The sequence below is a fragment of the Camelina sativa genome, chromosome 10 (genome assembly GCF_030686135.1).
Source record: "Camelina sativa cultivar CO46 ecotype springtype chromosome 10, ASM3068613v1".
NCBI lineage: Eukaryota > Viridiplantae > Streptophyta > Magnoliopsida > Brassicales > Brassicaceae > Camelina > Camelina sativa.
Genome location: NC_141889.1, coordinates 9,597,601 through 9,616,866, shown reverse-complemented (window position 1 = coordinate 9,616,866; position 19,266 = coordinate 9,597,601). Strand labels below are relative to the sequence as shown.

The window sequence follows — 19,266 nt, the reverse complement described above, 5'->3', positions numbered from 1 at the left end:
GTAGCTATTAGGCCTGGGAATTCGGGTATCCAATCGGATTCGGGTTCGAATGTTTGGGTTTTCAGATTTTTGGATGTAGAGATATAAAACTCGATCGGGTATTTTCTAATATCGGGTCGGGTTCGGATCGAGTGTCTTCGAGTTTGGGTAATTTCGGGTTACCAGAAGTCATAAAAAAAAAATCTGTAGTGAAAAAATAAAAAATAAAAATACTTTCTATCTTCCTCTTCTTGTCTCCTTCTTCTTCATCTCTTTGTTTCAACAAAAAAACCCTAGATTTATTTATCTATGGCCACTACTTCAAAAATTAAATCTTTCAAATTCCCTACCAAATCTAATATTTATAGCAAATTATATGATATGATTCATATTTATCTTCCAACCTCACTCACTCTTCAAACCCCACAAACTATATTGTTTTTTTTGATCTAAGTAATAAAAAAAAATAAAATAATTATGGGTTATGTTGATTGAGAAGGAAAAAAATAAATCAATTTTAGAATACATAATTATATATATATATATATAAATAATTAACGTTTTCATACTAGCTATTATAACAAAATGTGGCTACTATTAACCTTAACTAATTGATCATCTACTTCACTCTAATTTGTTGCTCTCCTTTTGCCTCCTCTTCCATCTCCTCTTCCCAAACTGACCAACAGTCCATTCATGTTAAGTCCTACATACAGGGGGAAAAAAATACTTGATAATCTCCTATTTTGGCAAATTGTAAAAAGGAAGAATGAACTTAATTTATCAAACAATATAAGCTTAAACTCTCCAGTGACTTAGCCAAAAGGGTTCCGTGTATATATAAGTAAAGAGAAAGATGATGAAGGCCTAACTCAGGGATATTGACGAAAGATGCATCTGTTTTGCTTAAGTCACAGATTAAAACAACTATTTACAGATACTACAAACTGATTTTGAATTTAGAACGATTGATTATACCTTGGATGCAAAGTCAATCAAACCGAAACAACGGCACATTCCCAGAGCTCACATGATATGGGGACGGTATGCACAACATCAACCCACTCAACATTTCCCCAAACCTCATCTCCATCACGCTTTTCTACCACGATTACAGCGCACCAAATCTTCTTCCTGTTATTGGGAATCTTTTTCCAATAACCCTCGTTTTCGTCAAACCACTGGAACTCGCGGCGAACAAAAAAATCACCGAATCCAGATAGATGATTTTTTACCCGTGGTCGTGGGTTAAAAAATCACAGTATCCAATGGAGTAGAATACATTCTCAATCATACAATCTAACCTCGAAACAGTTGAAAATTTGTGTACACAGCTTCCCATTTGCATAGCTTCGTGTCATAAGCATACATCTCCTCATAACTGCCAAAGTTAATTTTTCCTTCAATCTCTGCGATTACGTAAATGGAACACTTACGTATATCAGTACCCGGATCAGGGAGGCATTCCCAAGTTTGAGTCTTTGTATCGAACACCTTTCGTCCTCGAATCCATCACACCCTCCCATTACATAGATTTTCCCATTGTAGACACAAGTGTACGCATAGTTCCGGGCTACATTCATGCTAGGGGCATCACGCCAAGTGTGACTGCCACAGTTGAGGACCCTCACAGCGGAAGACAGTGCTTTATCCACTGGTCCGCCGATGATATAAAGTTCTGAGCCGGCGACGGTGGAGTCTGACAGAGAATTGAAATTAGAAGAGGTAATCGGAACCAACAACTGTCTTATTGTGTTTTTCTTTCTCCTCGTCCTACCTATTCATGGAGTCGGGCGACGTTCGATTAGGATTAATCCAGAGTGTAAACCATTGGGGAAATCGAGAACTTTCATGATCCCATAGACAGACATAGATACACTGCTCGGAGACTCCGAGATGAGATCTGGCTGCGTAGAGCTCGGTGGAAGAGAGAATCGAGCGGAAACTTTTCGAAACGACTGAGAGCGTTGGGTAGTACGACCTCGAGATCCGGGCTAAACAGTTCACGACAATTTCGTCCGGAAGTAGAATAAAAGACGGTGGCGATTGTGGTGGCGACGAGCTCTTAATCTTCTTCTTCCTCTTCTTCTCTTGTGGTGGTTCCACTTGCAGGTTCATATCGAGTAGCGAACAGATTGCAATTAGCGGCACTGACTTTTTTTTTTTCACTTTTTTTTTTTGTGCGAAAATGAGAAACAACTAGAAATACTTTTTTGGTTTTTCTGATAACTAAGCAGCTACATTTCCAACTATTTCTATTTTTTTAAAATATAGCAATTTCAATTTCTATTTTACATGTGAAAATAAAAGTATATGGAGTAAAATTCATCTTTGATAAAAGAGTCTCTCTATTTTAAAGATAAAAGTATATTTGGAAAAGAAAAAGAAAAAAAAGATACACCACTGTATGTACTAATTAGTTATTCAAAGGACCCCAGAACAAATGTAATTGATGACTAAATCTTTTTACCGTCAATCAACATGCGCTTCGTAGTTTCAACGTGATTGCAGAAAATACAACAACAACAAAAAAAAAGATGTATGTAGATTATCAAACGAACATTATTTCTAACAGTGGAGATTGCAAACTGTAAATATTAAAACAAGAATGCTTTTTCTTTTTCTTTTCTCCTCAAAACAAAGAACTCAACATCAATTACAATGTGATAAACACATCAACATCACTTACAATGTGATAGATGGTTCTAACTTAATTGAAGACAGAACCCAAAGACTGTTAAAGATGGTTAGTTCTTCATGAGAAGAATCTGTGTCGATCATGAGGCGATCGTGAAAGATGATCCGAAAAGAAAGACTCAATCACAATTTATAAAGCATAGATGGTAATACAAAGTTATGGAATCAGATTTGTGTATCAACAATGGATTAGATAGATATATCCAGCAACAAATACTAATTTACTGTACCTAGTTTGACAAAATGAAGTTTCATGTTCACAAACATGACTTTCTATTTTATAACCTTAACTAATTAATCTCCTCTACTCTTGTTGCTCTCCTTTTTGCCTCTGCTTCTATCTCCTTTCCCCAACTGGTCAAGAATACATACATACAAACATATATGATTAGGGAAAATGTACTTTCTAATCTCCATCTTTGGCCAATCGTATAAACCGATGAGCAAAACAACTTGACTTAACCAAAATGGACCCATGTATATGTGAATGTATCCATGCATATTGATGTTGAATTCAAAATGGTAGATCATTCATACCTTGGATAAAATGTCAATCAAACCGTGACGACTAGACTATCCCAGAGCTTACATGATGAAGGGACTGTATGCACAACATCAACCCACTCAGCCATTCCCCAAACCTCACCTCCACCACGCTTTTCCACCACAATTTCCGCACACCAAATCTTCTTATAATTAGAACAATACCTCAAAAACCCTTCCCAAATAAGTAAGAGTTTCCCACCACAGCTGACAAGTTTAGTCGTATTATAAGTAGCGCCAAAATTCCTCTGGTGCTTGACTCCTAGTAAGTCTAACCCTTTCACCTCTTTCCAAACACCCTTTTCTATGTCAAACCACAAGAACATGTAGCGCCAATAGCGATAAGAAACATCATCTATCACACATGTTGAACCCGGAAACATTTCACTCTTGATATCATCACAGCATTCCCATTTACCTAACTTTGTGTCGTAAGCATACACATTCATTCCATTCTCCAATTGGATCTTTCCTTTGCACTCTGAGATTCTACGTGTATGAGCGTAACCTTTACGTACCTCTATACCCGGATCAGGGAGAAGTTCCCAAGTCTGAGTCTTTGTGTCGAACACCTCGCCCCACGATTCGTCCTCTGATCCTTGGCACCCTCCCATTACGTATATCTTCTCATCGTAGACACAAGCTGATGCATAGTTCCGAGCTACGATCATACTAGGGGCATCACGCCAAGTGTGACTGCAACAATCGAGGACTCTCACGGCGGAAGACGGTGCTCTATCGACTGGTCCACCGATTACATAAATTTCTGAACCAACTGCGACGGAGACTGATTGAGAATTGAAATTAGAAGAGGTAATCGGAACCAACAACTGTCCCTTCTTCTTCTTCTTCTTCTTCCTCCTCTTGTTAAAGGAGTTGGGTAGGGTTCGATTAGGGTTAATCCAGAGTGTAAACCATTGGGGAAATTGATAACTGCGATCCGATAGACAGACATAGAGACACTGCTCGGTGCTTCCTAGTTGAGCTCTGGCTTTGTAGAGCTCTGTGGAAGAGAGGATTGAGCGGAAGGTTGTGGAAACGATCGAGAGTGTTGGGTAGTACGATCTCGAGATCCGAGCTAGGTAATTCTCACAGATTTCATCTGGGAGTAAAGAAAACGAAGGAGTTGACGACGGCGGAGGCGGAGGCGGAGGCGGTGACGAATCCTTTGTTTTTCTCTTCTTCTTCTTCTTCTTCTTCTCCGGTGGTTCTACTCGGGCGTTCATAGCGAGGGTGGCGAAATGTGAAAAACAAGTTTCGTATTAATTATTTAATTAAGAGCTTTTTTTTGGGTTTTGGACCTTTTGGTTTTATTAATAACAAAAATAGCCACTAAATTTTAAATAAAAGAACCCAAATGTTTTGAGGAGAAGTAAACGTTTTGCTAATTTTTCGCATGAGTTTCGAAGTTTCAATGTGATTGTTGTGGTAAAAGACGATGTTGGAAGATTATGTTCGAACAAACATTGTTATTTTCAACCGTGGAGATTGGATATTGTAACATCTTTAAGCTTTTATTTTTCTCAAAACAAAGAACTCAACACTACGTTACAATGTTAAAGACACTACGTACACATGATTTATATTGATGAGAATGGTTCTAGCTGAAGTATACAGAAGTGTCGATCATGATATGAAGAGTTAATCGATGTTTGGTTCGTGGAATTTTGGTTTACCATGACACCTACTTGTTACTTGTTGGTAAAGAAAGACTCAATCACCAGAGCGTTTAGTAACACAAATTAAAACGACGAATTAGATTTGCAAATAAACACTTTCTAATCTCCAACTTTGGCAAAAAGAAGAATGAACTTTTTTTCATTAACAAAATAAAGTCAAACTTTCTTTTGACTTAGCCAAATTATAGACTCCATGTATATATGTGTGTGTGTGCAGAGGAAGATGATGAAAACCTAACTCAAGAAATTGACCAAACTGTGGATCCAATTTTCCAAAAGTTGAGGATTGATATTTTGTCCCTATATGTTATGCAGATACTGTTTTTTTAATTAGAACTTGCAGACTGATGTTGAATTCCAAAAAAAAAAATCAAAACGACTGAACATACATACTACCTTGGATACAAATCAAATCAAACCGAGACAACAAGACAACCCAAGAGGTCACATGATGTGGGGGCACTACGCACAACATCAACCCACTCAACATTTCCCCAAACCTCACCTCCATCACGCTTTTCCAACCCAATTTCCGCACACCAATTCTTCTTCCTATGATTGGGATTGAAGTTCGTACATTCTTCCCAAAGAAGCAAGAGTTTCACACCATTGCTAACTACTTTAGTTATACGACCATTTTTACCACCATTCCTCTTGTACTTGTCATTTAGTGACTCTAACCCTTTCACTTCTTTCCACTTCTCAGACTTAATGTCATACCACCAGCACCCGTTGCCTTCTAGATCATATGAGTATAATAGACTCTCTACCACACATTCTGACACCGGAAACGTTGTAACCAAGCCTTTACCGCATTCTCATTTACCTTGCTTTGTGTCATAAGCATACATATTTGTACTAAAGTAAAGCTTTCCGTCCATCTCTGTGATTCTAAAAATGTACAACTGGCGTACCTCAGTACCCGGATCGGGGAGGCATGCCCAAGTCTGAGTCTTTGTATCAAATACTTCCGCCCATGCATTCTCTAATACTCTGTGACCTCCCATTACATAAATTTTTCCATCATAGACACATGTATTAGCAAACATCCGGGGTACAATCATGCTAGGGGCATCACGCCAAGTGTGACTGCGACAATCGAGGACCCGCACAGCTGAGGACGGTTCTCTATCCTTGACTGGTCCGCCAATTACATAAATCTCTGAACCAATAGAGACAATTGAATTTCGTATGGAAGAAATATATGGAGACGGAACTGGAATAAATGAGTATCCGACTGTCTTCTTCTTCTTAGTCATGGAGTCGGGTAGGGTTCGATTAGGGTTTATGCAAAGTCTAAATCATTCGATATAGCGACAAAAATAATCTAATGCATAGACATAGAGACACTTATCGGTGCTTCCGAGTTGAGATCGAGCTGCGTAGAGCTCGGTCGAAGAGAGAATTGAACGGAAGCTTTTGGAAACGAGAGAGAGTGTAGGGTAGTACGACCTCGAGATCCTTGCTAAGCAATTCACAACGATTTCATCTGGGAGTGAAGATAAAGACGGAGATGACGACGACGATGGAGGTGAAGAAGACGAGTTCTTAGTCTTCTTCTTCTTCTTCCTCTTCCTCTTCTCCGGTGGTTCGACTTGAATGTTCATCGCTAGCCACAGTAATGATTTTGTGAAAACTGCGATTAGACTAGTGAAACTATATAAATAGGTTTTGGTTTATTTAATAGCAAAACAGCCCCTTAATTATAATTAGTTTCTAAAATACCCCCAAATATTTAGGAGAGAACTCCAAGTTGGCTACAGTCCAATTTTGGATTTTTACCAGTGCCCTCTACGTTTGTTTTCGATCACAGAAGCCCCTAATCCGGTTGCTGCAGTTGAGACAATATTGGATCCGATGAAGATTTTGTTGAGACTTCAAGAAACCATTATTTTCATCCAAACTGTAACATATCAAACAGAAAGCTTTTTATTTTATCTCAAAACGTAGAACTTTACATCACTTGCAAGGTTAAAGACACAACTTATTCTCATTTGGTATAGATGGTTTTGAACTTTCCGAAAGCAGAACTCAACTCACGCGTCAAAGATTATTTAAATCTTTGATGAGATGTTTTTTTTTTTCATTTGGAGAATCTGTGTCGATCATGTGGCGAAGTGTAATCGATGTTTGGTCCATGAGGGACGATCCCGAACGGGTTAATCGACGGGTGGCTTCCATAATAATGCTGCTTGATGTGATTCATGTTCACCGTGCTACTCATTCCGGGGATCTGGAAAATGTCTTTCGTGTAGTTGAACAGATTCGGATACTCCCTTATGAGTTTCTTGTTGCATTTGAAGTGGACCGCATAAACCTGCATCAATGTTTTCAACATTTACAGACTCGTTTGAATATTTGTGTGTTTCTTTTTCTTGGTTTGAAAGCAGAGAACTCGGATCAATTACCTCGTCAAATCTTATAAGGGTGACAAACAATCTGATATCTGTTTCAGTCAAAGTGTTACCACAGATGTACCGATGTTTTCCAAGAATCTCCTCGCATCTATCTAATGCTTCATACACTTGCTCAACTGCCTACATATAAGAACCATAAACTTTACATTCTCATGGGAACAATTAGCATATACAGACATGGTTATAGCTATTCATGGCTTCCACACTTACGTACCTCCTCATAAGGTTCTTGTTTCTTGGCAAACCCGCATCTATAGACACCGTTATTTATCCCATTGTAGATCCATTCATTAGTTTCATCGATTTTTTCTTGGAGATGAGAAGGGTAAAGGTCGAGATCAGGATTTCCCGCAATTTGATTGAACTCGGTGTTGAACATCCGGATTATTTCTGCACTCTCGTTGTTTACAACAGTTTTGAGCTTCTTATCCCACAGAACCTGACATAAAAACCAAAACTCACTCCATCTAGTTCCAACTAAAAGACACTTAAAAGACAGTGAGAAGCCAAAAAGACTTACAGGAACAGTATACTTTCCGGCGTAGTTCGGACTAGCAATCTCATAGAGTTCTCTTATACTCTTAGCACCATTAAGATGGTCAGGATCAGCTCCTTGAACCTCAGTATCTGAACCCGGAAAGACCCATCCCATATGCTCATCGGTTTCTTTGGTTCTTCCCCAAATGGGTTTTACAGACTGATGGAAATCAAACAAAGAACAATCCAATCAATACGGTTAGGAAATGGTATGATTCTAAGAAGTGTTAAAGGGTTGAGTCTACGCACCGAGAAGCTTATTGCATCGTCAAGTCCTTTGATCTTCAAGTATGAAATGCATCTAGAAGCCCATGGACAAGCATACGATATGTAAAGATGGTATCTACCAGACTCAGCAGGAAACTGAGAATTTGAGTCTCTTGAAACGAAGTTTCGGAATGTCGATGCAGTTCGTTGAAAAGCACCTGAATCTGATGTCTCATCAACCGCAGATCGAGCCATTGATAGTGTGCACTTATGAAAAATCAAAAGCAGAGGATCACATATCAGTTTGAGAAACAGAGGTTCATGAACAAAAACAGAGCGTCATAGCATATGGACCCGAACGGATCAAAAGTTAGAAACTTTTTTGGAAATTCTCAGACTTTGATGCATCATCGAGACAATACGCAGATCAAAAACAAACCCAGAAATCCAATACGAGAATACGCACAGAGAGAAATTGGAATTAGGAATTCGAAAAAAAAGTGTACCTGAAGACGAGATCCACGAGTACTGAACTTTGTAGCGAGAGAGAGCAAGCTGTTGTTGCTGATGATCGTGGAATAAGACATCAACCAGGAGATATGTAAGTAAAAGAGTCACCTGATCAGTTTATTTATACACATAGTCCCAAAGGCTACAGAGTCAATTATGGCGACGGATTATGTCACTGCTTCTGTCACGCCCAACTAAACCGACTCACCTGTGATCATTTGGATGCTTTAGAGTGGAAAATTCAATTCTTAAAAAGTACACACCGTTGCATAATTGCTGTAATAAAAAAGATAAGGCTCACATCTACACATTAGTGTCTAGGTCCCTGTTTAAAACTTTTAGAAAACCCACTTCTTTCTCAAATGATTGGTACTTTTACATTAATAAAAACTTAATCATCAACTAACACAATCAAACATTTCGTGAAGAAAGGTTTAATTTTCGACAACTTTAAAACTCGAATCACCCTTAGAAAGTATGTGTTGTTCTTGACAGATAGAATCACACTCATGTCTTGGTGATAATTATCAAAATCCCATCCTCCAGTCTTTTGAATCTACTACCAGACGATATGTATTAATTCAGAATGCAACAACAGCATTCCATGTACTTGCCTCAACACGGTTTCTTGATCCACAATTTGGATTAGCTATTGAAACACTTCTCTAGCCTACTCCTCTGGAGATTCTCTCGGTCAAATCAGCAACAAGGTTGTTTTTACCAGACTCAGAACAAGCTGTAGTGAAAGCAGCTAAGGTGACACGATCAGCACTACCATCTTTCTCCAACAATTTCTGGAAGAACAGAGCTGCCACGCCGACTTTCTTCTCGCTACACAACTTCCTCACAAGTGTCCTAACAGTTCTAATCCACAGTTTCTTATCTAAAGGTTCAAGCAGGATCATTGCGTTGGCTGAATCATTCCTCTTACAATACTCATATGCTAATGTGACCCTAGTTACCTCAGGAGGAGACAAACCTCTGTCAATCATCGCTTCATATAGCTTACAAGCTTCATCTACCATGGACTTCTTGCAGAGACCGCTTATTAGTGAACCATAAGTGAAGCTATCAGGAACGCAACCATGTCTCTTCATGTTGTGAAAATATCTCAAAGCCAGATCGATGCCACCTTCCTTACAATACCCGCTAACCATAGACGTATATGTCTCCTTCGTTGGAACCAAGCCAAGACTCACCGCTAATTGAAAAAGCCTCTCACTTTCCTTCATTTGCTTTTGCCTACAAAATGCAGCTATCAGTATGTTGTTCAGGCGCATATCAGCTTCAAAACCAGTCTTACTCATCCGACAAAAGAAAGCAAGAGCTTGCTTATTGTCACTTTGCTTACACTGTTCTTGAATAAGAATAGTGTAAGTAACCCCATCAGCTTCTAATCCACGAGAAAATGCTTTATTCAGCAACTCATATGCCTCAGTTGCCCTTGATTTCTTACAGAGACTATCTACAACCGCGTTATACGTATAAATATTTGGCCTAAAACCTTCATCACCCATCAAATTCATCAACTCGTACGCTCGATCAAAATTTCCACCTTTACAGTGACCATTGATGAGCGTTGTATATGTGTTAACGTTAGGAAACAAACCCTGCTCTTTCATTCTGCTAAACAACATCTCTGCACGGTTCAACTTATCTTCTTTGCAATACCCACCAATCATCGAAGTATAAGTATGTACATTGGGTTTGTAATGATCACTACGAACAAGTTTCAGGAACAACCTGAACGCCTTCTCAGTCCATCCCCTTTTACATAGCCCATCAATTAAAGCCGTGTGTGTATACACATTTGGCTTCCAACCATTTCTAACCATCTCCTCTAACATCTCAAAAGCCTGCTTGATACTTCCCTTCTTGCATAATCCATCAATCAAAGACGTAAAGTTTATCAGGTTTGGCTTAAACCCTAAATCAATCATCTTACGAAAATACCAAATCGCTCTATTAACTAAACCATTCTCACACAGAGCAGTGAGGATCAAAGTACATGTAGCGTTATCAGGAATAAAACCTCTTTGGATCATCCCACTTAACCACCTATCAGCTTCCTGAATCTTACCATCTCTAAAACAACCAATAACCATAACCTTATAAGAACTAGAATCCGGACACACTCCTCTCACAGACATTTCGTCGAACACGTTCTCTGCATACTCCATCAAACCCGACTCAATTGCAATCTCAAGAACACAATTCAGAGTTATCGCACTAGGTGTTAAACCCTGATTCTGCATATCCATAACCATACCAACAGCCTCGTTTAATCTCCCGATCTCCGAGAAAATTCTAAGCATACATCGCATTACCTCATGAGCTTTCTGCAAATTCCCATTCGCAAGCAAAGAATCAGCGGTTACGAGATACAATCTCATGAAATGTCGAAACTTTTCGAAACCCACTGCCCAGTAGAAGAAACAAAGCGCCACCATTGAACCAGCTTCGCTCGCGAGTGAAGCCACCACAGTGATGGCTTGCTCGTGGGTAAGAGAATTAGCATCGAATTCGAGATTGACGCGGTGTGGGGATGATGATATGACATGGTTTTGACGAAGATAGGAGTTATAGACCAATGAACAGACAGATTTAACGAGAGATTGAGAAGGTGACGATGATGGAGAAGAAGGAAGAAGAGACATATCATTGGATTCGTTGTCGGAAGAGATCAATCTGAAGAAGAGAAGAGAGCAGAGAGAATTGGGTATCTCAGAAGGTCTAAGAAGGAATCGATTCGATTTAGCGAGAAGAGACGCCATTGAAGCTTTAATGGCTCGTCCAGAGAGAGATTTAAAGTCTTGCAAAAATCTTCTCTTTACATAAAAAAAAAAAATACTCCCTCCAATTTTAAATATAAAATGTTTTAGAAATTTTTTTTTGTTTTATAATATATAATTTTTTTAAGTTTTTATGCAATTTTTAGATTAGTTTAATATTTTATATTATGTAATATTGTTTTTAATTGGTTGAACTTGTTAAAATAAAGATTTTTTAATCTGGATGACTTAGTTAAAACAACGGAAGGAATATAGTTTTTATAATACATCGGAGCAACGGACACAACTACGGTCAAGAAGCTTAGAGACAAGGCTCTCTGGTTCAGGTATCAGAGATGAAGTTGCGCTGTTCCAAAAATGGAACGTTAATGACTCATTGATGATCTTCTTGAACAATTCGTCTTGCTGCGATTTCTCATCTTCTGTGGTAGGATATGTAAAATAGCTGCTCCACCAAAAACCAAAAAAGTTAGAAGCTTCCTTAAACAAAGATGGACCAAAGGGTCTTTAGAGAGGTAGAGAGGTTTTACTTCGTTATCTGTTGTGGGCTGATTGGGAAGAATACAGAGGAAGGTCGAATGTTAAGCTTCCCGTTTAGAAACCGTTTAGATACTCGAGTCAAGAGATCAGCTCCGTTGCATCGCAAACACTTATCGTCATAAGTTAAGTAGTATTCGTTCAAGCATTCAAGTAAGAACGGGCTGCAAAGAGAAGGTAGCAGTTAAATCATAAGGCAGAAACATTGGAGGGTTACTAAGACAGAACTGATGTTTCTAATGTGGCAAAGGATTGATGTGTGTTTATGAACCTTTTCTTTTCGAATGACATGACTGCACCGTTTAGCGAATCACCCGCTGCCTGATCTTCCAAGCCGAGAGTGTTTCTCAGGGATGACAATGAACCCAATACTATCACATCAGAATCGAGATAAACCCCACCATATCTGCATATATGTGCAAAATCACTAAGTGATAAGAGAATGCTCAATCATTCAATAAAAGATTAGAGAGTGATCAAGCTATACTTGTAAAGAGCGGCGAGCCGAACAAGTTCACTGTAGTGAGTAGGATAAAACTTTGTTTTTCTCCAATCAAACCATATAGAAGCAAATACGTGAGTAGGAGTATCCTGCAGCAACTCATCGAGGTTCGGCATTGCAACAGCAACTTTATAACTGCAAAAGAAAAACAAAGAAACAAATCAATGAAACTATAACTAAATGGAGGAGAGGAGTAAGCAGGCAGCATTCTGTGTTACTCACTAACCCGTCTTTCACAAAACTGTTTCGGAAGAAATCAAGCTCAACGGTCTCTGAGAAAACAACAACACAAGCATCTCGATGCTGAGAAAGTAAGCTCTCAAGCCCTCTTTGATGCCTAACGCTAAACATCCAACCAGGTGAATTCCACACCATAAACACTCTCATAGAGCACTTCTCCTTTCTAAAAAACGAATCCATAAAATCCGAAAACAACAAACTCAGTTCTATACCAGGATAATATCCCCATTTTGTTCCATCTGCATACATATGTTCTGTAACCTCATCAAGCTTTCCCTCAGATTCCACTATACTCTGTTCCTTAGTCTCTTCCTTCTTCTTATCATTATCATCTAATGTCTTACGCTCACCTCTCTTAATCTCACCAACACTACTCTCCAACCTAATCCTTTCTCTACTCTCTCTAACTCCATCTTTTGGTTCATTCTTCTCTGAAACAACAATACTCAATGGCTTCTTAGCCATAAAAGGGTTTCTTTTAATCTGATTCAACCTCCACTTCTGCACAACCTTATCCCCTCTAGTCAATCCAGTGATCCCAACACCATCAGGATCCTGCAACATTGGATTATTCAAAGGATTCAACGTCTCTATATTGGACTTAAACATCCTATCTCTCCTCAAGAAATCACCTTTCTTATCAAACCAATCTCCCCAACCTTCTCTCAACGGCGACACCTTCTTCCCTGATTTCAACAACAACGCATCTTCAACACTCGAAACCTCAACGATCTTCCTACGAATCGATTCGTCTAAAGGAACATCATCAGATCCAAACGCAGCTCTAGTCTTATCTCCTGAATTATCCGAATCAATACTAAAACCTGAGTAATCGTAATCCCATTCATCGATCGATCGTTTATTGGAAGATCTTCTGATCACTCCGTTAACGTGATCAAAGTAAAACCCAGAAGATGAAGACGACGACGACGACGAAGAAGAAGAAGAAGAAGAGCCCTTGTTCAGATTAAGATCCACTTCTTGCTCTTGCTCCGCGTCCTGATTCTCATCTTCCTCATTCGAAACGCCGTCGTCTTCGATCGCGTCGTCGTGCTCGTCGATTCTATCCTCTGTTGACGTAGTAGATCCTCTCCCTCCTCCGGCGGTGGTTTCAACGACGTCGGAATCTGAGACGAGAATAGATTCCGGGAACAGAACAGCGTCTTCGCCGGAGCCGGAGCGGAGGTGATTCGGTGACTGAGACGAGAAGAGTGAGAGACGAGTGTAGAGAAGTGAGACGGAAGCGAGAAGAAGAACGGCAGACATAACGGCGCAAGCTTGTGCGCCGTGACGGGAACGTGAACGCCGTGATCTCAACATCTTCCCTAAAATCTCCTCCGCCGGAATCTAAACCGGCGTTCCCGTTTAGAAAGAGAAAATGTTTAACCCTCTCTTTATTTTACATTTTCCGACATACTTTCTTGTGTCCAAATATATAAAGTGAACCGTAATTCCAAATTTTAACCGTGGTAGATTCAACTTTTTAACTTTTAATTTTATTGTTGTTCCTCTTGTTTGGGACACATACATTTGAAAATTACAGTATTTGATACATTGATAGGTTTACGAATCTGACGACACTTTACAAATTTGAAAACACATTTGTTCAATTGAAGGGATTGTACTCATTTCTTATTTCTAAGAAACAACTACATCGAACCGGTAAGATATGGCAGAGGTTGTTTGATATCCTAAATTATCAATGGATTTGAATCAAATCTGAGGGTGTATCTTTAAGTTATTTTGCCTTCTTAGTTTATTTGTCATAACGTGAAACGTTAAATATTTATATATATATATATATATATATATTCTAAAATTTATAAAAAGATAAAAATTAGTTTTGTTTTTTTTTTTGTTTTTTATAGTTTGTTTAAGTTCAGGTATACCCGAATTACTTGAACCCGACCAAAAAGTATAAAAAAACACGAACAGATTCTATATATCTAAACCTAAAAACTCGAACGCGCGGAGCTCGGTAAATCACAAGAAATTTGATTTTATTGTATAGTAAGATGGGGAATATTTGAGAACTTTTTTATTCATAGGACAATATATCCTTCAGTTACATGGAATCAAAGTAATCAAGGTACTTAACATTAAAGTAATTTGCTCTAGTTAAGAACATCACATACATGTGGAGTATATATGTCCAATTAAGCTTTGCAATTGTAATCACAAAAGCAAAGAACTTTGTTTTTGCTACAACTTGCAAATCCAGTGTTGAATAGTCGAAAGCACTCATTTATGCATGATTCAAGATCGCATGGGTGGCGAAGCGGAAAGGCCGAAGTACATGTTTTTAGCTTTGCACTTGAAAAGGCCAAGAAGCCTAAAACAAAAATAAATTGTGTTAATACTTACAATTTTAAAGTAATATATGAAGTAATTGATATAGCATATGCTATCGCATTTTTTACCACGTAAATAAAGAAACCGAAAATCTTAATAACTAAATTAATATTAATAACTAAATTAATATTATGTTACCAAAATAAAAAATTTGGTATTAATGCAATTAAAATTGTTCAGTTTACTAGACACATCAGCTAAAAACCAAATTTAAATTTTTGTAACATAATGTTCTGTAACAAGGCATATACGAAATTTTACCTGTCAGAACAAACATGCAGATGAACATGTACGAATACAGTAGTTTTGCCATGACTTCTGTTCCAATTAGAAGATTACGTTAGTCCACCAATTGTTTTTGTTTGGAGACTCCTTTGATATTGAAAGATGAGATATATAGATTATAGAGAAAGGATGTCTTTATATATCGTTATATAAGTGATAAGGATGTGAGAAACATAGAAAATAACTCCTTTTGGGCAACATATAAAACTATTGCGAAAAGAATCAAAATAGTTTAGTTGGCAGAAAACTATTTCCACAATAATTCATATGAAGGATGACAACTATGGTGAAACAAAAATTAGATTCCTAAAAAAGTGCACTATATGCAATATAACTCCTTTTGGGAAACATAGAAAATAACTCCTTTTGGGAAACATATAAACTATTGCGAAAATAAACAAAATAGTTTAGTTGGCAGAAAACTATTTCCACAATAATTCATATAAGGATGACGACTATGGTGAAACAAAAATTAGATTCCTAAAAAAGTGCACTGTATGCAATATTTGGTACATATGGTCAACATATAATCTCTTATATACTTATTTAAGCAATATTGTTAAAGTTTAATCCTACTATCATGTAGCATATCACAAAAAATACCATTACATCTTAGTTCATTTAATAACTAATATATTATTTTATAAAATAATAAAATAATATTTTCAAAATTATTTATTAAAATTGTTTACTAAAATTATTTAATATATTCTATTTATTGTTTCAGAAATTTTAGAAAACAATAACAAACTATTTAAAACAATTATAAACTTAATTTTATTTATAAAACTAAGACTAAATATTTGAATATCTAAATTATTTTATAATGACATATATATTTAAATCGTTTAATAATCACTTAAACAATCTTACAAGATATGTTTAATCAGATTTACACACAGTCAACTTGACTTGTTACTGAGTCAACTTGACTTGTTACTGACCAATTATTAATCTAACTCAAAACCCTTAATAACACTAAGAGCTTATTCTATTTGTTCTAAAAGTTTTCTCAAACTGCCAAAACAATATGTTTGCACTAGAACCTTAATATATAGGTGACCCTCCTATTACATGGATTGTATTTGTAACCTACTTTCCATATCCCACGAGAATTGTAAATTTTCCTTATAGATATGATCTTATCATGTGCTTTAATCAAGAGACCTCCTCTCGTCCAATACAATAAAGCCACATCACTTAGTATTCGTTGCTGCTTTTCTCCCGCAAACACATATTACTGAGTCATACATACCAACCTTGCAGTATCCAATGTCTTCATACTTTCAATTACAAATAATAATTTCAAGTTTTGATATTTATTCAAGTAGCAAGGATTTAATTATGAAATTAAATCTTACAAATTAAAATGATTTTATCAAATGTACTCCGAATTAATAGTAGGGGATGTACTATAGTAGTATGTTTTACACAATAAAACTGTGGGGCAATAACATTGTGTTTCCATCAATAAAAGACGGGATAAAAACTAATAAATGGACATAGAGATAGGAGGACTATTTGGTAGTATTTTTTTTTAAAAAAACAGTGATATCCAAGGTCATTTGCTAATTTGAGGTGGAAGATATGGATAGTTTCCAAATTCAAGGGTAATAGTTGAGACGGAGGCTAATCTTAATTGGGACTGCTTTCATAAGCCATCTCAAAGATGATTTGAGATTTAGAGAGGGAAGACAGATAAACAATTCATCATAAGAAAAACATTTGTATCATAAGTTTTTCTTTTTCATAAAAAACACTAACAAATATGTACTTATGATACAAATGTACTTAAGAAAAACATTTGTGATCATTTGACATTAATTAGTGTTGTTTTTCTTATGATCAATCAGTACATATCAGAAACATTCATAAACCCTTAGGCCTTAGTTCTAGTAAGAATCTAAACCGACTTAGCAAAGCCAATTCTCACAGTTGGTAGTTTCCCGTAGTCATACACCGTATGAAAGGCTCGTATGAAAGGCATCCCAAGTATCCTACGCAACCAAACCACAATCAGTCAAAAGATTTTTATTTGTTTAAAACCAAAAATTTCGATTTAAAAAAAAAAACTTACCAGAAATTATTCTTGTATCCCTTGAATCTACTTGTGCAGACATTTTCTGTAACCTTACGTATATACTGAGAAACCATAGTAAAGAAATCAGAGAAACGAAACTAAACGGAGGAAAAGAAAATATCGATTCAAATTCAATCAACATACATCAAGTGGACTGACTGAGTAACCCCTTCCTTCTATTGTAAAGGAAACATCAGGCAGCTTCTCATAATTTGAGCAATTTGGTGCTGCATCGATTCTCCGATTAATGTCCTTGATCATATCCTGTAATTAAATTACGTCAACAGAATTAACAAATATTGATCGTGAGACAATTAATAATAAAAAAACTCTTTCAAAATTAGGTTTTTTTTGTTGTTTTACCGGTGGACCAAGAATGTTTGTAGTGCCCGAGTCAACAAACACATGGCAGCCTGTAGAGCATTTATTTGTGTCTATGGTTCCGACGAATATGTTGTTCATTTTGAAGAAGTGTCCAACCTCGTCCACAGTGACATAAACGTGCTCTCCCGTATAATGAGCTGGGTTTGTGCCTCCGAACATTATCTCTCCTCCTGCTCCTGCGTCATTAGACCTCCCATACCATATGGAGAAAATTTTATTTTCAATCTTGTCTTGTTGCATCATCGAATCCCAGACAGGAGTAGTTTCTGTCGTAGAAATTTGAAGACTCCCAAGTCCCAATATACCATCAAAGGATGAGTTTCGAAGTGGGTCACCTTCCGGAGAAGAACGAGCCTCTGTAAAGTACTGATCAGCTATTGTAATTCCACCAACATCGACACTGTCAATGCTTAAAAAGCCTGTGAGAGAACCTGTCCCGTACTCCAGGGTTACATTTGTTCCTAGTATACAATATACACAAATATGTTAGATCAATGGATTTTACACTATAATATATGGTTTAATGGTTATATATATAAACAAACTAGAAAGCAGATTTGAGAATGTACCATTTGGTTTGTAAGTACTTGATTTTTGCGACTTGTAAAGATTGTGAGGCTTCTTGCCCTGCCAATTTCCAGATGGTACCCAAAGATCGCTGCTTCCGGTATCAAACACGACTGTGAAACGTTGCCCCGGTGTACCAATTGTTATTTCTCCGTAATAGATATCTCCGTGAGAAGTCTTCATCCCCACTCCGTGTTTGTTGAATGAAGTATTACCCATCGTCAAACCGATTCTGACTATCCCTTCCACTGAAAAATTAAAGAGAGTTAGGTATAAAAAAGTGTATCAACAAAATGGAATATAGTATATGTAAAGATCTAACAACACTATAGTGTGAAGAAGTAACTACTTTATACAAAAAGGATCTAGCTAATTTATGACCTGCGTATGACTGGAGGAGGAAGAGACAGAAAGATGCAATAAGGACTCTTTTAAATTTTAAGCTATTCATCTCTGGTTTGTGTTTTCTTTTTGATTTTTGCTATTTGTTTAAGTTCAACTCAATGCATCGTATCATATAGAACTAGTAGGAAGGAGAGAGAACTCTGAGTAGTTGAGAGCATTAAACACTAATAATAATAAGCCTTTCATATTTACGGTCCTCTTTTGTTAAGAAAAGAAACCCAAATGTTCTTCTATTCTTTTTGGAATGGAGTTATTGTTCACATGCTTATTGCATTATTTAACTATGTGAACACAAGTATAATATAAAAATTAGGGAATGATAGTATAACAAGAATTACTAAGTACTTTGTGTCGGCTAGAGACGGATGATTCATATTTTAATTCTGTAAACTAAAATCACACCAAGGTGAGTGATTTTGTCATGCAAAATATATACCATCGTTGCAATGGATCTAATCAAAGATTATACAGTTTATCATGTTATGAAGAAGTCGTGTTCTTTATTTCCTTTGGTGATAGGGTACTCTTCATATTAAATAAGTTGTCCCATTAT

The 19,266-nt window shown here is 37.1% G+C and overlaps 6 protein-coding genes and 2 pseudogenes across 11 annotated transcripts; all 8 read right to left on the bottom strand.

Moving 5' to 3' along the window:
- Positions 1–547: 547 nt before the first annotated feature.
- Positions 548–2,185, bottom strand: LOC109127034 (F-box/kelch-repeat protein At4g19865-like; annotated as a pseudogene). Its single transcript, XR_015568375.1, has 3 exons — positions 1,246–2,185; positions 958–1,198; positions 548–685 (listed from the first exon to the last, which is right to left on the bottom strand). The product of XR_015568375.1 is annotated as an F-box/kelch-repeat protein At4g19865-like (transcript).
- A 592-nt stretch (positions 2,186–2,777) lies between these two features.
- Positions 2,778–4,588, bottom strand: LOC104718329 (F-box/kelch-repeat protein At4g19865). Its single transcript, XM_010436055.3, has 2 exons — positions 3,214–4,588; positions 2,778–3,030 (listed from the first exon to the last, which is right to left on the bottom strand). Exon 1 carries the CDS (start codon positions 4,443–4,445, stop codon positions 3,231–3,233), a length of 1,215 nt encoding a protein of 404 aa, XP_010434357.1. The 5' UTR covers positions 4,446–4,588; the 3' UTR covers positions 2,778–3,030; positions 3,214–3,230.
- A 578-nt stretch (positions 4,589–5,166) lies between these two features.
- On the bottom strand, positions 5,167–6,757 carry LOC104718326 (F-box/kelch-repeat protein At4g19870 pseudogene; annotated as a pseudogene). The gene is made up of 2 exons (XR_015568373.1): positions 6,624–6,757; positions 5,167–6,534 (listed from the first exon to the last, which is right to left on the bottom strand). The product of XR_015568373.1 is annotated as an F-box/kelch-repeat protein At4g19870 pseudogene (transcript).
- A 5-nt stretch (positions 6,758–6,762) lies between these two features.
- LOC104718327 (uncharacterized) lies at positions 6,763–11,405 on the bottom strand. Of its 4 annotated transcripts, none has more exons than XR_015568374.1 (7): positions 8,566–11,403; positions 8,102–8,326; positions 7,836–8,012; positions 7,530–7,754; positions 7,307–7,435; positions 6,883–7,215; positions 6,763–6,801 (listed from the first exon to the last, which is right to left on the bottom strand). XR_015568374.1 is itself a non-coding variant. In XM_087468996.1 (7 exons), exons 2-7 carry the CDS (start codon positions 8,644–8,646, stop codon positions 6,982–6,984), a joined length of 1,071 nt encoding a protein of 356 aa, XP_087325122.1. In that variant the 5' UTR covers positions 8,647–8,777; positions 9,184–11,405; the 3' UTR covers positions 6,810–6,981. The 4 variants fall into 4 exon arrangements, 3 of the variants coding, with proteins under 3 accessions (XP_087325122.1, XP_010434353.2, XP_087325123.1); XM_087468996.1 differs by lacking the exon at positions 6,763–6,801 and having other exon boundaries at positions 6,810–7,215; positions 8,566–8,777; positions 9,184–11,405; XM_010436051.2 differs by lacking the exon at positions 6,763–6,801 and having other exon boundaries at positions 6,810–7,215; positions 8,566–11,405.
- LOC104718328 (pentatricopeptide repeat-containing protein At4g19890) lies at positions 8,898–11,343 on the bottom strand. Its single transcript, XM_087468995.1, has one exon. The coding sequence runs from the start codon at positions 11,341–11,343 to the stop codon at positions 9,235–9,237; it is 2,109 nt and encodes a 702-aa protein (XP_087325121.1). The 3' UTR covers positions 8,898–9,234.
- Positions 11,406–11,556: 151 nt separating the features above from the next.
- On the bottom strand, positions 11,557–14,162 carry LOC104718325 (uncharacterized protein At4g19900). Its single transcript, XM_010436050.2, has 5 exons — positions 12,627–14,162; positions 12,386–12,535; positions 12,170–12,304; positions 11,892–12,062; positions 11,557–11,806 (listed from the first exon to the last, which is right to left on the bottom strand). Exons 1-5 carry the CDS (start codon positions 13,958–13,960, stop codon positions 11,620–11,622), a joined length of 1,977 nt encoding a protein of 658 aa, XP_010434352.2. The 5' UTR covers positions 13,961–14,162; the 3' UTR covers positions 11,557–11,619.
- A 501-nt stretch (positions 14,163–14,663) lies between these two features.
- On the bottom strand, positions 14,664–15,372 carry LOC109127000 (defensin-like protein 164). Its single transcript, XM_019231048.2, has 2 exons — positions 15,254–15,372; positions 14,664–14,972 (listed from the first exon to the last, which is right to left on the bottom strand). The coding sequence occupies exons 1-2, from the start codon at positions 15,303–15,305 to the stop codon at positions 14,797–14,799; spliced, it is 228 nt and encodes a 75-aa protein (XP_019086593.2). The 5' UTR covers positions 15,306–15,372; the 3' UTR covers positions 14,664–14,796.
- Positions 15,373–17,001: 1,629 nt separating this feature from the next.
- LOC104718323 (aspartic proteinase oryzasin-1) lies at positions 17,002–18,985 on the bottom strand. The gene is made up of 6 exons (XM_010436048.3): positions 18,690–18,985; positions 18,311–18,556; positions 17,721–18,202; positions 17,502–17,621; positions 17,355–17,419; positions 17,002–17,274 (listed from the first exon to the last, which is right to left on the bottom strand). The coding sequence occupies exons 1-6, from the start codon at positions 18,757–18,759 to the stop codon at positions 17,181–17,183; spliced, it is 1,077 nt and encodes a 358-aa protein (XP_010434350.2). The 5' UTR covers positions 18,760–18,985; the 3' UTR covers positions 17,002–17,180.
- Positions 18,986–19,266: the final 281 nt, after the last annotated feature.